At 38.0% G+C, this 13650-nt stretch overlaps 1 protein-coding gene across 4 annotated transcripts in view; it reads left to right on the top strand.

Moving 5' to 3' along the window:
- The window catches only part of PPHLN1 (periphilin 1), a 141143-nt gene that overhangs the window by 57586 nt on the left and 69907 nt on the right, over nt 1-13650 (top strand). For 3 of the 4 annotated variants that reach the window (XM_077833976.1, XM_077833986.1, XM_077833980.1), the window contains 2 exons: nt 3545-3798; nt 12372-12454. In XM_077833976.1, coding sequence (XP_077690102.1) covers nt 3545-3798; nt 12372-12454 — 337 coding nt within the window. The remainder of the gene's footprint in view (nt 1-3544; nt 3799-12371; nt 12455-13650) is intronic. The other variant, XM_077833995.1, reaches the window with a different exon arrangement.

Here is a 13650-nt window from a genome sequence, read left to right as displayed (position 1 = left end):
GTTCACAGGGGTTTGATAACTTGCTCATAAAAATGTGCTTTGGGCAGAAACATGGTGTACCAGTCTGTCTGAAAGCTTGTGTTTTGTTTAAGAAAAATCAAAAGTCTGTGTTTGTACACTATAGAAATTTTAAACACCCAGTTTAAATCTCAGAATGTGACTTAGCAGCTGTTTTCTTCATATTTCTTATATGCATGTCATTATAAATAATTGCTTCATATTATTCTGAATCCTAACAGCTCCTTTACGGAAAACTCAGGTAAATTATGCAGAACTTGGAACTATGGAAATGAGAGATTTCATGCTAGATTGTATCTGGAGCTGTTAAAGTTTTTCAAATACTATGCTTGTTAAAAATTGGTAAAATAGACAATAATTCCCAAGTATTTATCACTTAACTAATATGTGTAATTATTAAGTTCACATACATTCAGGCATCTACATGGTGATCATGACTAGGGTTCCTAAGTGCTATGGTAATATTAATAATGGTGGTTATTGTGTATTTAATTGTTCTCATGTACACAGCTCTTCTTTTTTCAAATGTATTTCTTTTTAAATTAAGCCACCAGAAATAACAATTACTTAACGCAGCAACATTAGAAGTCTGACATCCAATAAAACACAAGAAGTTTCAGAGGGAAAATTAAAGATTAGCTTTAATACAAATATTGCCATACAGCATGCAATGTGGAAATCAGCATTGCTGCTTGGGCACAATGGAATGAGATTACAGCTCTAAATGTTGCTGCATTTGTCAGACCCTTAAGTTTGTTTAAACACAATTCTCTGCTACGTTCATGCTAAAAACTAAAGATACGTCTAGAAATTATGCTTTTCTGTAATTTTATCTACCTGGAATGGATACTGTATTACAAACTGCTAGTGATACACTTGCGTAGTTTGTCAGCAGTACAGGAGTTACTTAACTTTTAAGGCGCGTCTTTGCCTGACTATTGCCTTAGTGTCTGAAGGAAACTAGAGATGATAGAACCACTTTGATTGACCCTGACTTTTGTTTCTTATTAAAATACTTCAAATACAGATACATTTTATTTCCTTGATATTTGTTCTGTCTGCTATGATATTTGAAATACAAGTTCTTTGAGCAATCAGTTGAAAGAATGGCTAGTTTTATGCTGTTTTATGTAAATGCTTCTGTATCTTGTACTGAAGTGTGATTTTTTTCGGACAGTTTTGCAGCAGTAAACCTCAAGGTTTGCCTGCTTTGGGTTTTTTGCACCAATGCTGACGTTGTTAGAAGCAACTTGCATTTAATAAGCCACACTAGGGCAAGTCACATTTTACTTCTGGCTAACATGTCTATATTATGGGTTTGCACCAGTGCAGCAACATCAGTGTAGTTGCAGCGGTGCAAAAAACAAAAACAAACAGACCAAAACAAAATCTAACCTAGACAAGCCCTAATTAATCACAAATGTATACCTCTAGCATCCTACAGTAACTGTACGCTAGAGGGCTCTCTTTCTTTTCTCCCACAGTGGAAGATGGGTTGTTACTATGCTGTGCTAAACCAAAACATTGGTTCTCCGCTGATCTTCATGACTCATGCAATTAAATTGTAGACCTAAAACAAGAGGGAGAGGAGGAAAACAATAAAATAGGCTGCATGCATTCAGCTTACTTTAAATGTTAAAAATATGTTTTCTTTTATTACATGGGAATAGACTGCTCACTGAAGGTCAGAGAAGATTAACTTCTGACGGACATTCCTACTCTAGATTTAGTTGGTGTTTGTTTCCACACTTGTTAACTTTATGACGTTTTGCATGATTGATTGTTTTTATTTTTGAACTTTCGCTTATATATTTTCGTAGAACTTGTACATAACCATTGTGCTTTGTTTAAGCTCCAGAATATAATGTTCTATTCCTGGCTATTGGCAAGCTTTGGTTTATTATAATTAGGGCTGCAGTTTTGCCATGTTACAGAAAAAGTCAGAGGTACCATGATTTTTCTATTTGTCCATAACTTCCTGTAGGAAGGCTCTAGGTGGGTTGCTGGCCTGGTTTGGATGGGAGGCTCTGGGAGGGAGCAGCGGGCTGCTGGTGAGTGAGCTCATCCTGCACTCACCCTGCAACAGTTGCTCCTGTGTCCCATGGGGATGGGCCTGGCTACCTGTTTCAAGCATTGTGATCTGGGACACGGAATTACCGAACCACTCACTCAAATCTGGCCGTCATGTTGCCTCCCCCATATCGTGATGGAGGGGCGGCAGGGTCAAGCCTGAGCAAGTGGCACTGGGAACTTATGTGCCAGGTTGCGACACCTGGAGCAGGGAGCCAAGGCAGCCACTGCTGCCCGTGTCCAAGGTGAGTGTGGGACAGGCTCACTCAACCCTCAGGCCCAGCCCCAGGGTACATAGGAGCTGCCAATGCTGCAGTGAATGTGGGGCAGGCTCACTCTCTGGCCCCCACCTCCACCCCCAAGGGTCTCCTCCCCTCAATGGGGTGGGAGTAGGGTTGTGGTCCTGGGGTAAAGTGTGCTGTTCCAGGTGGTGGGTGACCCCTTTATTTGTCAGGGCATTTTTTAATCAAAATCATGGAGCAAGAACTAAACCCATGACTTATAGTAAATTTACCATGACTGCTCCGTGATTTTTGATTAAAAAATGTCATGTCAGATTTGCAGCCCTAATTATAATTTTGCAGTTATTACAGTTTGAAATCAGAATTATTGTATACAGCATCATTTATGTTCATGGCACTTTACACACAAAATGACAAGTACCCCAAAGAAGTTAAATATTAAGGGTCAGATCCTTAGCTAGTGTAAATCGTCATACTCCACTGAGGTCAGTAAAGCTATGCTGATTTACACCAGCTGATGATCTAGCTATTGACTTTAATGGGTGTAGGATCAAAGCCTACATGAGACTTAATACAACAAGGGACAACAATAAACAAAAGGGCAGGCCAGAGTTGTGCGTTAGTGAGGGTTACAACAGTGAAAGATTGTGAGCAGTACTTACATATGCATCTTACTGATTCCTCTTTTGGTTTGTTTTTGTTTTTAATTAATTTCATATTAAAACATGGATAGTGTCCAAAAAGAGAGTGGAATGACTGTACAGGAGAAAAAAATGTAAAATGCCAAAGGTGCATCCAGTTGCATTTTGTGTGAATATCTGCTTCCCCCTTCAGCTATATACTACTTTATTAATATATCTTCAGTAGTTTATGTAAATTACCAACTAGTAAAAGTTGGAGGATCTGATGAGGAGGCATTGGAAAAGGATCTAAAATCCATTGAACTGAACGAAAACCTGAAGAAATCTCCTTACGTTTGATGTATGATTAACAATTTTTATTTGACCAATTTAAGTTGGTCCAAGAATTACTTAGTACGTAATGATACTGGAGGTCTTAGATTTACTGTGTAGAGAATCACTGACCTATTTCTACTTACTACAGAGATAGAAAGTTGCTCTTTTGTTACAAGTTATGCACTTTTAGATTTCTGTAATTTCTGTAAACAGAGTAAGGAGAAATGATTAATTTTATCTTTTCTGCTACCTTCAAAGGGACATCAGAGATGGCCTCAGAAGAAAAAGCTTCTATCCTTCTCATTATTTGAGAGAGAGATCCCCTCATAAGAGGGACTCTCCTTTCTTCAGAGAATCGCCTGTGAGCCGAAGGGATTCTCCACACAGCAGATCCGGCTCCAGTGTCAGCAGCAGGAGCTACTCCCCTGAAAGAAGCAAAGCCTATTCTTTCCACCAGTCCCAGCATAGCAGAAGTATGTCATCTTTACATAAAAGAAATATTTCTCAGCAAGGTAATGCTGGATTAATGATGAAAACTGATTAGTGAGGTGAAATTAATTCTCATTATATAAGATCTTTCTCTTTATATAATGAAGACATTAGACTTTTTGTTCTGATTATGTTTTGCCTGCCTTATTAAATGTTTCAGGGAGCTCTTTATTCCTTTATGAATATATGTAAAGGTCTCTTGAGGGAGCTTGCAGGTGTTTTTCAACAGCCTCTCTAGGCTGACTGCAGTTCCATCAGCTGCATGACTTTTCTGTGTACAGTAGTTTATTTTCCTTTAGTATCAAATTCTTCTGTTTCTTTCTCCCTTTGCTGCTGTGATGGATCCCTTTACAGGTAGCTTTGCCATGAGCAAGTAGGTGAGGGCTTTTTTTCCCCACAGTTGAGAAGAAAAGAAATTCTGGCGGGGAAGCCGAATAAAAAGTAAAGATCCTTACATTTTCAAGAACATGATATTTCATAGAATTGTACTAACAATGCATATTGGTTCTTTTAGCAATTTAACTCTCTCACTCTAATTCTCTCATATCTTGCAACCCTCAAATCAATGCAAAATCTTTGTCTAAAGCTAGGCAATCCAATGTATGGCCTGGATTCCAAAGGGTTGAAAGTTCATTTTTCCCAGAAAGGTGATCCATGTCTGTTTAAAAAGAATCCAAAACCTCCATGTATGAAAAACATGCAAACAAAAGTGGAAGTATGTTTTCTTTCCCATTGAGGTGCTTATTGCTATGATTTTTTTGTGCAGATGAGGTGGATTATGGATTTCTGTTCGTACTCTTTACAAATACTAATGAAATTGTGTAAAATCTGTTGTCCACTTTGGCAGCAGTGTTCTTTTTGTTTCTTCTAATTTTAAATCCAGATTTACTTGTTGTTATATGACATTTACCCTGGATTTTCCAGGGTGCCCATACCAGGCAGTTATATCACCTTTCACCCCAAAACATCCCAAAGCATTTAACTAACTGTGCATAAACACAGAGGAGTTTCTTCACTCGCTACTGAAATACAGACTACCTCTCAGGCTTTTAACAATTGCAACAGGGCTACACAAAAGTTTGGAACAGAAAGTAAAGAATATGACACCCTCCTGAAACTGCAATAGGGATTTAAGTAAGTAGAATATAATTATCAGGGACAGGAGAAGATTGTCTAAAACTTGGGGAATGTTGTGGGGATTGGGAATTTTCTACAGTTAAGCACATTTTTTGGCACTTCTGCAGCATGTTAACATAGCCACTCATATATTGAAGTCTAATGGAAAAACCTGCTGTCTGGGCTAATAGAAAATTGCACATTTTGAGAGAAATGTTCCCAATTTGCAGGGGGTTTTGTACTTTTTTTGTAATACATTGTGTTAGTCACTAACTGCATGTTTGTTCAGAGATGTCAGGTTGGATGATGTAGTGTTATTGTCTCTTTAACAACACACTTCAGATGTAATCTGGCAAAGAACTTCCCAGAGCAGCAGCTATATTAGTCAAAGTGGGATATCCACACTGAACGTCTGAGCTGTCTTTTACTCCAGAGTTAAATGATGTCTTGTCTATCTCCATTAAACTGTTTTTAAGAAAGCAACTTTGTTTGCACCATGGTACTTTTTCTTAAAAATGGCTTGCACTCTAAAAATTGGTAGTTCTGAAAGTGTTTGTTTTGATGACCGAGATAAAATAGTTTACTTACGGAGTGGAGAGGGCTTCAGTTGTTTGTTAGAATAGTGTTTGAATATAGTTTGACAGGAAATCTTTGCTTTGAAGAACATGTAAGAAAAAGCCCATCCTGTTATCTTTATTGTATTTTGAAATATTTAAAGAACCAAAACCTGGCAGGGTCTGTAGATGGGCATCTACAAGAAAAAGACCAACCAACAGCAGTAACATGAGGCTTTCCCTATTCTTGCTCCCTATAAAGTTGAATCTGTTCCACAGTGCTTCTATGACATGAGCCTGGGTACATGGTCCACATGTTTTGTTTAATATGTATATACCTGGCAATGACCTCTGAATGCCGGTCTTACCCACTCAATCCTAGAAACCTGGTCTGGAACATGAATGTCTTCCTATAAATGGTTTTGGGGGGAATGTCCTGTTCCAGTCCTCCATCTCCAGCTATATTGATGCAAATTGAAGATACAAAAAATACACATTTCCTGCATGTTGTTGTAAATGACAGGGTCACTTGATTTGAAACTCTTTATAGATAATTCAGGGTAAGGGATTTCTGACCTTCTGATTGATTTTTACTTCTAATGAATTATTGTCTGCCAAGAAAGTGATATTAATCTGCTAAACTACACATCTATTTATAGCTGCTATGTTTATCTATTACATTGCTGGTTGTGACTCCATAGTTAAAATTAGGTTCTGAAATAGGCTTAAAATGAGGCATAATTTGTTTTTCTGTCTAAGTAGCTTTTCAATGTAATACTTCACATGGTGTTAGTTGTTTTGTTCTTTTAATTTACTATGAAGATTTCATCATTTTTGTATATATTTTTAATAGGATCTATTTAAATTTGGGCCCTTTCTGAAATCTTGTTCTGAAATGTTTTATTGTCAACATGTATCTGTTAAAACAACATTTTCTGTCTGCACAGAATTTGGTAGAGATAGTAATGTTGAGTAGATCTGGTGAATTGGAGGGATGCAGGAGAGAGCCTGAAGGGCAGGGGAATATGAGGTATGGGAAGTTGAGGGGTAAAGGAGGACAAATCTGAAAGGCCAAATGAAACACAGGCGAAGGTCGAACAGGAAGGGAGAAAGTGAGTGGAGCAGAAAAGTGAATGGCACAAAGATGGAAATGTAGAGAGTGTGTGGCGTAGGGCCATCAATAGGGAATTAGGATAGTACTATGGTGGGAGAGGATGGAGAGAAATAGAATGGTTTTCCTCTCCCAGGTATTAGGAGAAAAATAGAATGACAGCTCCTTCATCTTAGAGGATAGGAGACAGTAAGTGGAGTCTCCTCGAAGACATTGGAGAAATGCTCACGTTTGTCTATGCATTTAAGGTTGAATTTTGAATCTGTAATGCTGCCTGTCACATTCAGGGTGGGTAGCTTTCCTAAAGCCTCAAAAATCAGAAGGCAGGCATTTTGAAAAAGTGATTTATTGTTTTTCTAGCATCCCCTTTACCAAACGTTCCCATCCAGTTTCACTGAACACCCAGCTGATGGTGTTTAGAGGGTGTAATGTGGTGAAGGGGATGTGCAGATGGAAAGATTCAGGGGTCATTTGGTGAGTTTACAGGGGGGTAATTTTGTAAAGGGGTGCTGGAAGGCTGCCATCCCTGCTGCAGAATTAAAGTTTTGGTGTAGGATGCATAGTAGTTACGGTGGTAGTAAAGTGTGTGCTTGTGGGTGATGGTGGTGCAATAAAGATAAGCCATGCAGCAATATATAAACTTTTCATTTCTTTGCTTTTTCAGTTTTGTTAAGTATGCCATGTATAGCAACTTTAACTTTTCACAACTAAGTTTTTGTTGTGCATTCATTTGATTAGCTTGAATGTTTTCAGTAAAGGTAGTCCATAGTAGTTTCCACCACCATTGGAAAGATTTACTTTCTCCATGTGCTGTCTTTACCTATATTAGATTGAACCAAGGCTTACGGTGCAGATTTACTCTGAAAATTTTCATCTGTTGGGGGCATTCTAGGATTTCATTGTTTGTTTCTATCATGGTGTCATGCCAGATAGGCTCAGTTTACAAGTAAAAACATGTTCTCTTTTAATTACCAGCTGCACAGATTTGACATAACAGGTAAAAGCCAAACCATATTTTTTCCTTCTTGAGTGTCACCATCAGTTAAAAGGTTCTGTAGGCCAGATGAAGCCCTCAGTGACACGTGCAGCAACCTTGCCTCTGGTAAGGTTGACACAGGTGTAACTGTTTGGCCCTGTAACTGAGAGTTAGTACTTACTACTTCTGATCATGCACGAGAAGGAATAGACTCCAGTGCGTATTCTCACTTTTTGATGTGTTCACCCAGCTCACAGGAATAATAAGAAGTAAAAATGTATTTATGTAACTGAAGTGAGCAGATATGACATGCTGGCACCTGAATATTAAGGTGTTGTTTTTCACAAGGTCGCTTTTCAGAGCAGAATTGTACTTTGGACTCTGTTGATAAACAGCCACGTCTTGCTTCACTCTGCATTGAAAGTTCAGCTATTCCTGGACCTCCTGTTCCTCATTAGTTTTCACTCGATGTGTTGCACCACATTTTTGTCTGACAGGTGTGGATGCAGGAAAGAGGTTGCTTCAGCATCTGAAGCCAACAGTGCTCTTTGTGGCAGGTATAGTGACAGAACATCAGATGATGGGGTTAAGCGCAGTACCTCCATAACACACCTTAAAGGAAGCATCTTTCATATAAAATGAATAATAATTGTGCTTGTAAGTTATTCATTTCTCCCCATTGAAACACCTTGGATGCTGTTGAACAAATTTTAAATATACAATAAACAGAACCCTAGCAGAGTTATAGTTCAATCAAGATATAAATAAAATTCAGACAGTTCTTGAAGCACCATAGCAGTATATGAAATAGCCAAAATACAGAGCATTTGTTGTTGGGAATATCAATTGAAGACATCAGCTTTATATGATTACAAAATTTTAGTAGTTATCTGCAAGTTGTACATACTAAGCTTTGGTGGTGGTGGTGGGGTTTGTGTGTGAAAGATTTAAAATTGCTGAGTTTTTCTTTGGAAAATTCAATTTTATAGTAGCTTTACAGCCCATAATGGTGATGATGATGATGTTGTTTAATACATCCATGTTATTATCATGTCTGCTTATATTGTGGATTTTGGGGTGTGTGTATATTTAACTAATATACCATAATGTCTTTTTGTAGATATTTTGCCCTCTGAGTTATCAAGAGTTTTACAGCATTTGCTATGGTTGGGATCACTACAATTCCTAAATTTAATTTTTGTTAGCTCTCTAATTATCTGAATTATTTACAAGTTTCATATCACTGTGGGGATCTCTTCCACTTGATTCTCCAAAACTCAGTTGACTCCAGAATTTGTCACGCTAGGTGGCTTTATTTGGTGTATAGCACCGCTATGCCCAAGCTGGCCGGGCTCAAATGTGGTGGAGTGGATGCAGGGTACATCACAAATCCGAAGTTACACAGCAAAACTTTTCTTTATATACTTCCTTCTGTTTATTTTATATTTAAAATTTGTTCAACAGTTTTCAAGGTGCTTCAGTGGGGGGAAATGAATGACTAGTAAGCACATTATTATTATTAGTTATTATTAAGTTATTATTCATTATTATTACTAGCTCCTGTATTACGATAACTATAAGGTGCATCATGTGCTTAATGATTGGCTTGGATACTTTTCAGAATGCTCTCTCCATGTGCTGTTCATGTATAACCAGATCTCTACATTCCAGTTTTACCTTGTCCATTGTCCCTTGTACCAGAGTGTTCCTACTTATCTTCGCTACACTGATTCTAGCCTAATGCTTGTTATACCCTTATTTACAACCTAATTTTCCATTCACTTTCTCAATTGTGCCCACTGAGAAATGAGGTCTGTCTTACGTCCAGTTACTCGTGTCAAGTTAGACCTAAAACCGCTATCATTTATGAGGTTAATACAGTATATAGTCTTTTTAATATGTTACATATTTCCACAATTGAATCACAAAGTTGTTGCATCTGTTTGTTAATTTTGTGTGTATTTGCCTTTGGATTTCTGCTTTTATTTATGAAGACCTGCCAAATACATTGATTTAGAATCTGTGTATTTCTTGAATTACTTCTGCCCACTAGTGTCACATGAGTCCAGAAGCTGGGGCTTTAAGAAAAAACAAATATAATGAAACTGGCAATAAAATGTTGAAAAATTCACAATAAAATCAAAATAAATCCAAGTTGGCAACGCAGTCTTTGATTAAGCTGAGGGTCTTCTTTCTTCTCTTGCTTTACTATTAGCTACTCTTGGTTCGTACAATATCTCCAGGGTATCCCTGCGGCTAACACTGCCTCTTGTCCCCTCCCTGGCTGGGGCAACAACTCCAGAATCTCCTTAGTTACTGTGGTTCATCTTCTTCCTTTCCCTGACTTCATCTACAGTGAGAGAAATCGAATGACTATATGGGGCTCAGTTGAATTGTCCATCAGCGGGTCTGCAACCTACTTGAACAGCACTGTTCAGAGGTGTATTTTACTTTATCTTTTTACCTTTAATTGTTTAGGGCTTGTCTGTCCTTTTCAGGGTAGCATTAAAACTGCCCTCCTTGTCTTTAATTCCTCACACACCTGTTCAAGACCACCATAATATCATCCTCCCTCCTACACTTCCTTCTCCTTCCATTCATCTAGTGCTTGCCTCCTTTCAGTTTGGTCCACAGACTTGCCGTTTGGTGTGAGAACAGTTTCCTTTGCTATACCTGTCTTTATTAGCTGTTTTACGACTCATCCTCATTGACTCTTCAGCTCTTTCATTCTAACTTGCATAATTTTTCTGCCCAGTCCCTCAATAATATATATATTTTTGGAACCATTGTGAAATCTGTAAAACATTTTTGATTCATTAACATGAAAGGTATGATATCAAATAAAGTTAATATTCTGGGTGGTCTAAAGGGCCAGCTAGTTGTGTGCTCTGAATGCCTCTGGAAGCAGATAATGAAAAGCACGTTTGACTTCTGTATGTAAATATAATAAAACATAAATTTGTCATTTAGACCTGAAGAGAGTCATGGCCAAACAAAGAAAGAAAAGACTAGTGATATATTATGACAAGAACTAGAAAGATCTAAATCTTTGTCAAAGATGTAGTTTGGATAGCTCTCTAGTCAGATGTGACTAGAGATGGCTAGATGTGACTGCCTTATATTTCAAATATGAGCAACCCCTCCCTCAAATGAGGGACAAAACAAACACAGGGTGGGGGGAGCTTATTGTGAGGTGGGGGATTGTTTATTATTTTAGCACTGGTGATGTGTTCTGCAAAGATACTCTGCCTTGAGGAGCTTGGTAGGTAAAATGTCATGGTCCTCACTTATAATGTCCATAATTTACAGTAATAGACTGCACCAATGTGGGTGCCCCCGCCCCCCGCAAGGCTCTCCACGTGGGTGGGCACCTGTACTCACATTGCCCTGTTCACTTTAGTGGGTCTACACATGGGTAAAGGGGGCTACTCCACCTGGAGCAGCTTGCAGGATCAGGGCCTTTCTGTAGAACAAAGTTAAATATATATATAAAAAAATTACTTCTTGCAATTAGGTATAGTTGAGGGGTACAATAGGCTTATTGTTTTGACGTAAGAAAAGCAATAAAGTAGTTACATTAGCAAAAAGAGGTGATGGCCATTGTCGTGAGAGTAAGATAGTACAGACAAGATAAACAATTTCTACTGTATGGCCAAGTATGGAGGGTATCTTGAAGGGTTATACTGAAACATCAGATAAAATATGAAACTGCTAAGGCAGCTGCTTTTTGTATCTTGTTGCAGTTGGGGAGCAGCTGTCACTTGCTTGTTTGGTCTTCCTTTTTCCTCACCCAGTTAGGTTGGTGTTAAATTCTATCCTTTGTAGCCAGAGTATCCTGAAAATCTGTGGAGAGAGAAAAGGGGCAACTCATAAATGTTTTTTTTTTTTAACATTCCAGATCTATTTAAAATATATATCTATTTACATTTCAAATTCTTAATTCTTTCAGATATTGATATTTAAAAATGCACAGTGGTGGGTGCATTCTTAATTTACATCATCTTGCAACATACAAAGTAAATAGCTCACTAGAAATGACTCGTGCTACATATCATTACTTGGGTGCTTCAATTACAAACGTATTTAGTTTGTCATTAGTTTTGTTAAAGTAATTCATTTCAGGGTTTTTAAAAATATTTAATAAATTAAGGTTACTTTCAATTTATTTCTCTTTCTAATTAAATATATGCCAAGTATTAGTCTATGCTTTTGCCAAGTATTCTGCTGCTGCAGGCTTCTCATAACGGACATTTGGCAAGATTATTCATGACTGCATTTTGAACAGAAGCTGCTAGTTGTTCCTGTTTTAATTTTGTTGGCATGAACATTGAGAAGTAAGACCCTGGTACTACAAAGGGATCCCCACTTGTCATTGGGACTTTTTGGGTTTATTGCTTTGCAGGATTTCCTATTCTACTGCTAACCCTACCCTTGTGAATACCCAGTTTCCCAAGCTTTGGTTTTGGTCCTATGACTGGTGACTGAACACGATGTTTAACACTGAAAAGATGTAGAATTTCTCATTTCACTTCTTACAGGAATATAGAACAATATCCAACAATCTTAAACTGAAATATTCTTCCAGTTAAATAATGGAAATAAGAAAAATAGTCTTTCTAAATGTCAGCCTTATAAAAAGCTACTCTTCATCTTCTTAGCCAGAGACAATTTTATTTTTGATAAGCAAGTAGAATAGCATTAGATTATTATCATCATCAAAGGATGAGGAGATAGGTTTTGTGCATGGGCTGGTAAATTTTCATTACAGTTTTGCAAGGCACTCACTCTCCTGTGTGTGTGTGAGAGAGAGAACACAACTTCTAACTGTCTTTTTTATAGGTAAAGAGAGACCTTCTGCTCAGTCACTGAAAACGTCAAGAGATACATCCCCATCAGGTTCCACAGCAGTATCCTCTTCAAAGGTGAACTATGTTTCCGTTGTTTTTGTTCTTGTTTTTAATAGTGGTACTTCCCATGAGAGGATACAAGTTAAATTCAGATTCCTAGCTTCTTGTTTGACAGTCAGTGGCAGTGTGTTTCGCCACTAAGCAAGATGAGTGTTTTATTATATTCAACAGCTTCCCCTGGAGTAAGGAGAAATGTGGACATGTGTGAACAGGATCTTAAAGAAAATGGCATCCCCCACAGGTAGTTCAGTGTACCAGCATAGGTTCTGAGTTCACTTTTTAGACAACAATTAAGAAAACTTTCCCTTGAAATACTAAAAACCATGGAAATCCTGAGCGAAAGACTAACTAGTGTTTTTGAAAAAGGTGTGAAAGGCAGAAACAGTTATTTGAAAGGACTGATCAGAGTTCTGCAGTGCTTTGCCATTCCGAGTACTTCACGCTTACGCAGTTCTTCATGATTTTCAAACTGGTGTGCTAACATTAACTAATTCTCAACACCCCTCCAGGATATGTGAGTGATAGGCCACGTCTACACTACACAGCTTTTAGCAACAGGACTATCGCTACAGCCATGCTGCTAAAAGTCACACAGTGTAGCCGCTGTTTGTCGGCTCTCCTGCCGACAAAAATCTTCTACCCCTAACGAGCGACGTTTGCATTGTCAGCAGGAGAGCGCTCTTGCTGACAACACACTGTTCACACTGGCACTTGTCGTGGCAAAACTTTTGTCTTTCATGGGGGGCTTTAACATCTCTGAAAGACAAAATTTCTGTTGTTCAATTGCCAGTGTAGACATAGCCTTAGTCTCGTAACTTTATAGATGTGGAAACTGAGATAGACTTTTTGACACCCCAAATTTGCACAGGTTTAGCTAAAATCAGTTTTTTTAATTTGTTTTATGGACACACTAATTGGTTTAAATCTTGTATAAATTTAGCTTGATGCAGTTACAAACAGTTAAATGCAAAATTCTGTTAAAAGTTAAAATTGTGGTATAAAACAACAAATGGAAAATAATTCAAAAGCTAAGTCTTTTACTTCATTGGAGGCTAATATGAAGGGGCAAGGAGTCCAGGAGAGCTGGCTGTATTTTAAAGAAGCCTTATTGAGGGTGCAGGAACAAACCATCCCAAAGTGCAGAAAGAATAGCAAATAATTGCAGGCAACCAGCTCAGCTTAACAGTAAAATCTTTGGTGAACTTAAACTC

Source organism: Eretmochelys imbricata, chromosome 1 (assembly GCF_965152235.1).
Source record: "Eretmochelys imbricata isolate rEreImb1 chromosome 1, rEreImb1.hap1, whole genome shotgun sequence".
In the NCBI taxonomy this organism is placed as follows: Eukaryota; Metazoa; Chordata; order Testudines; family Cheloniidae; genus Eretmochelys; species Eretmochelys imbricata.
This window is presented reverse-complemented; position numbering and strand designations above follow the sequence as displayed.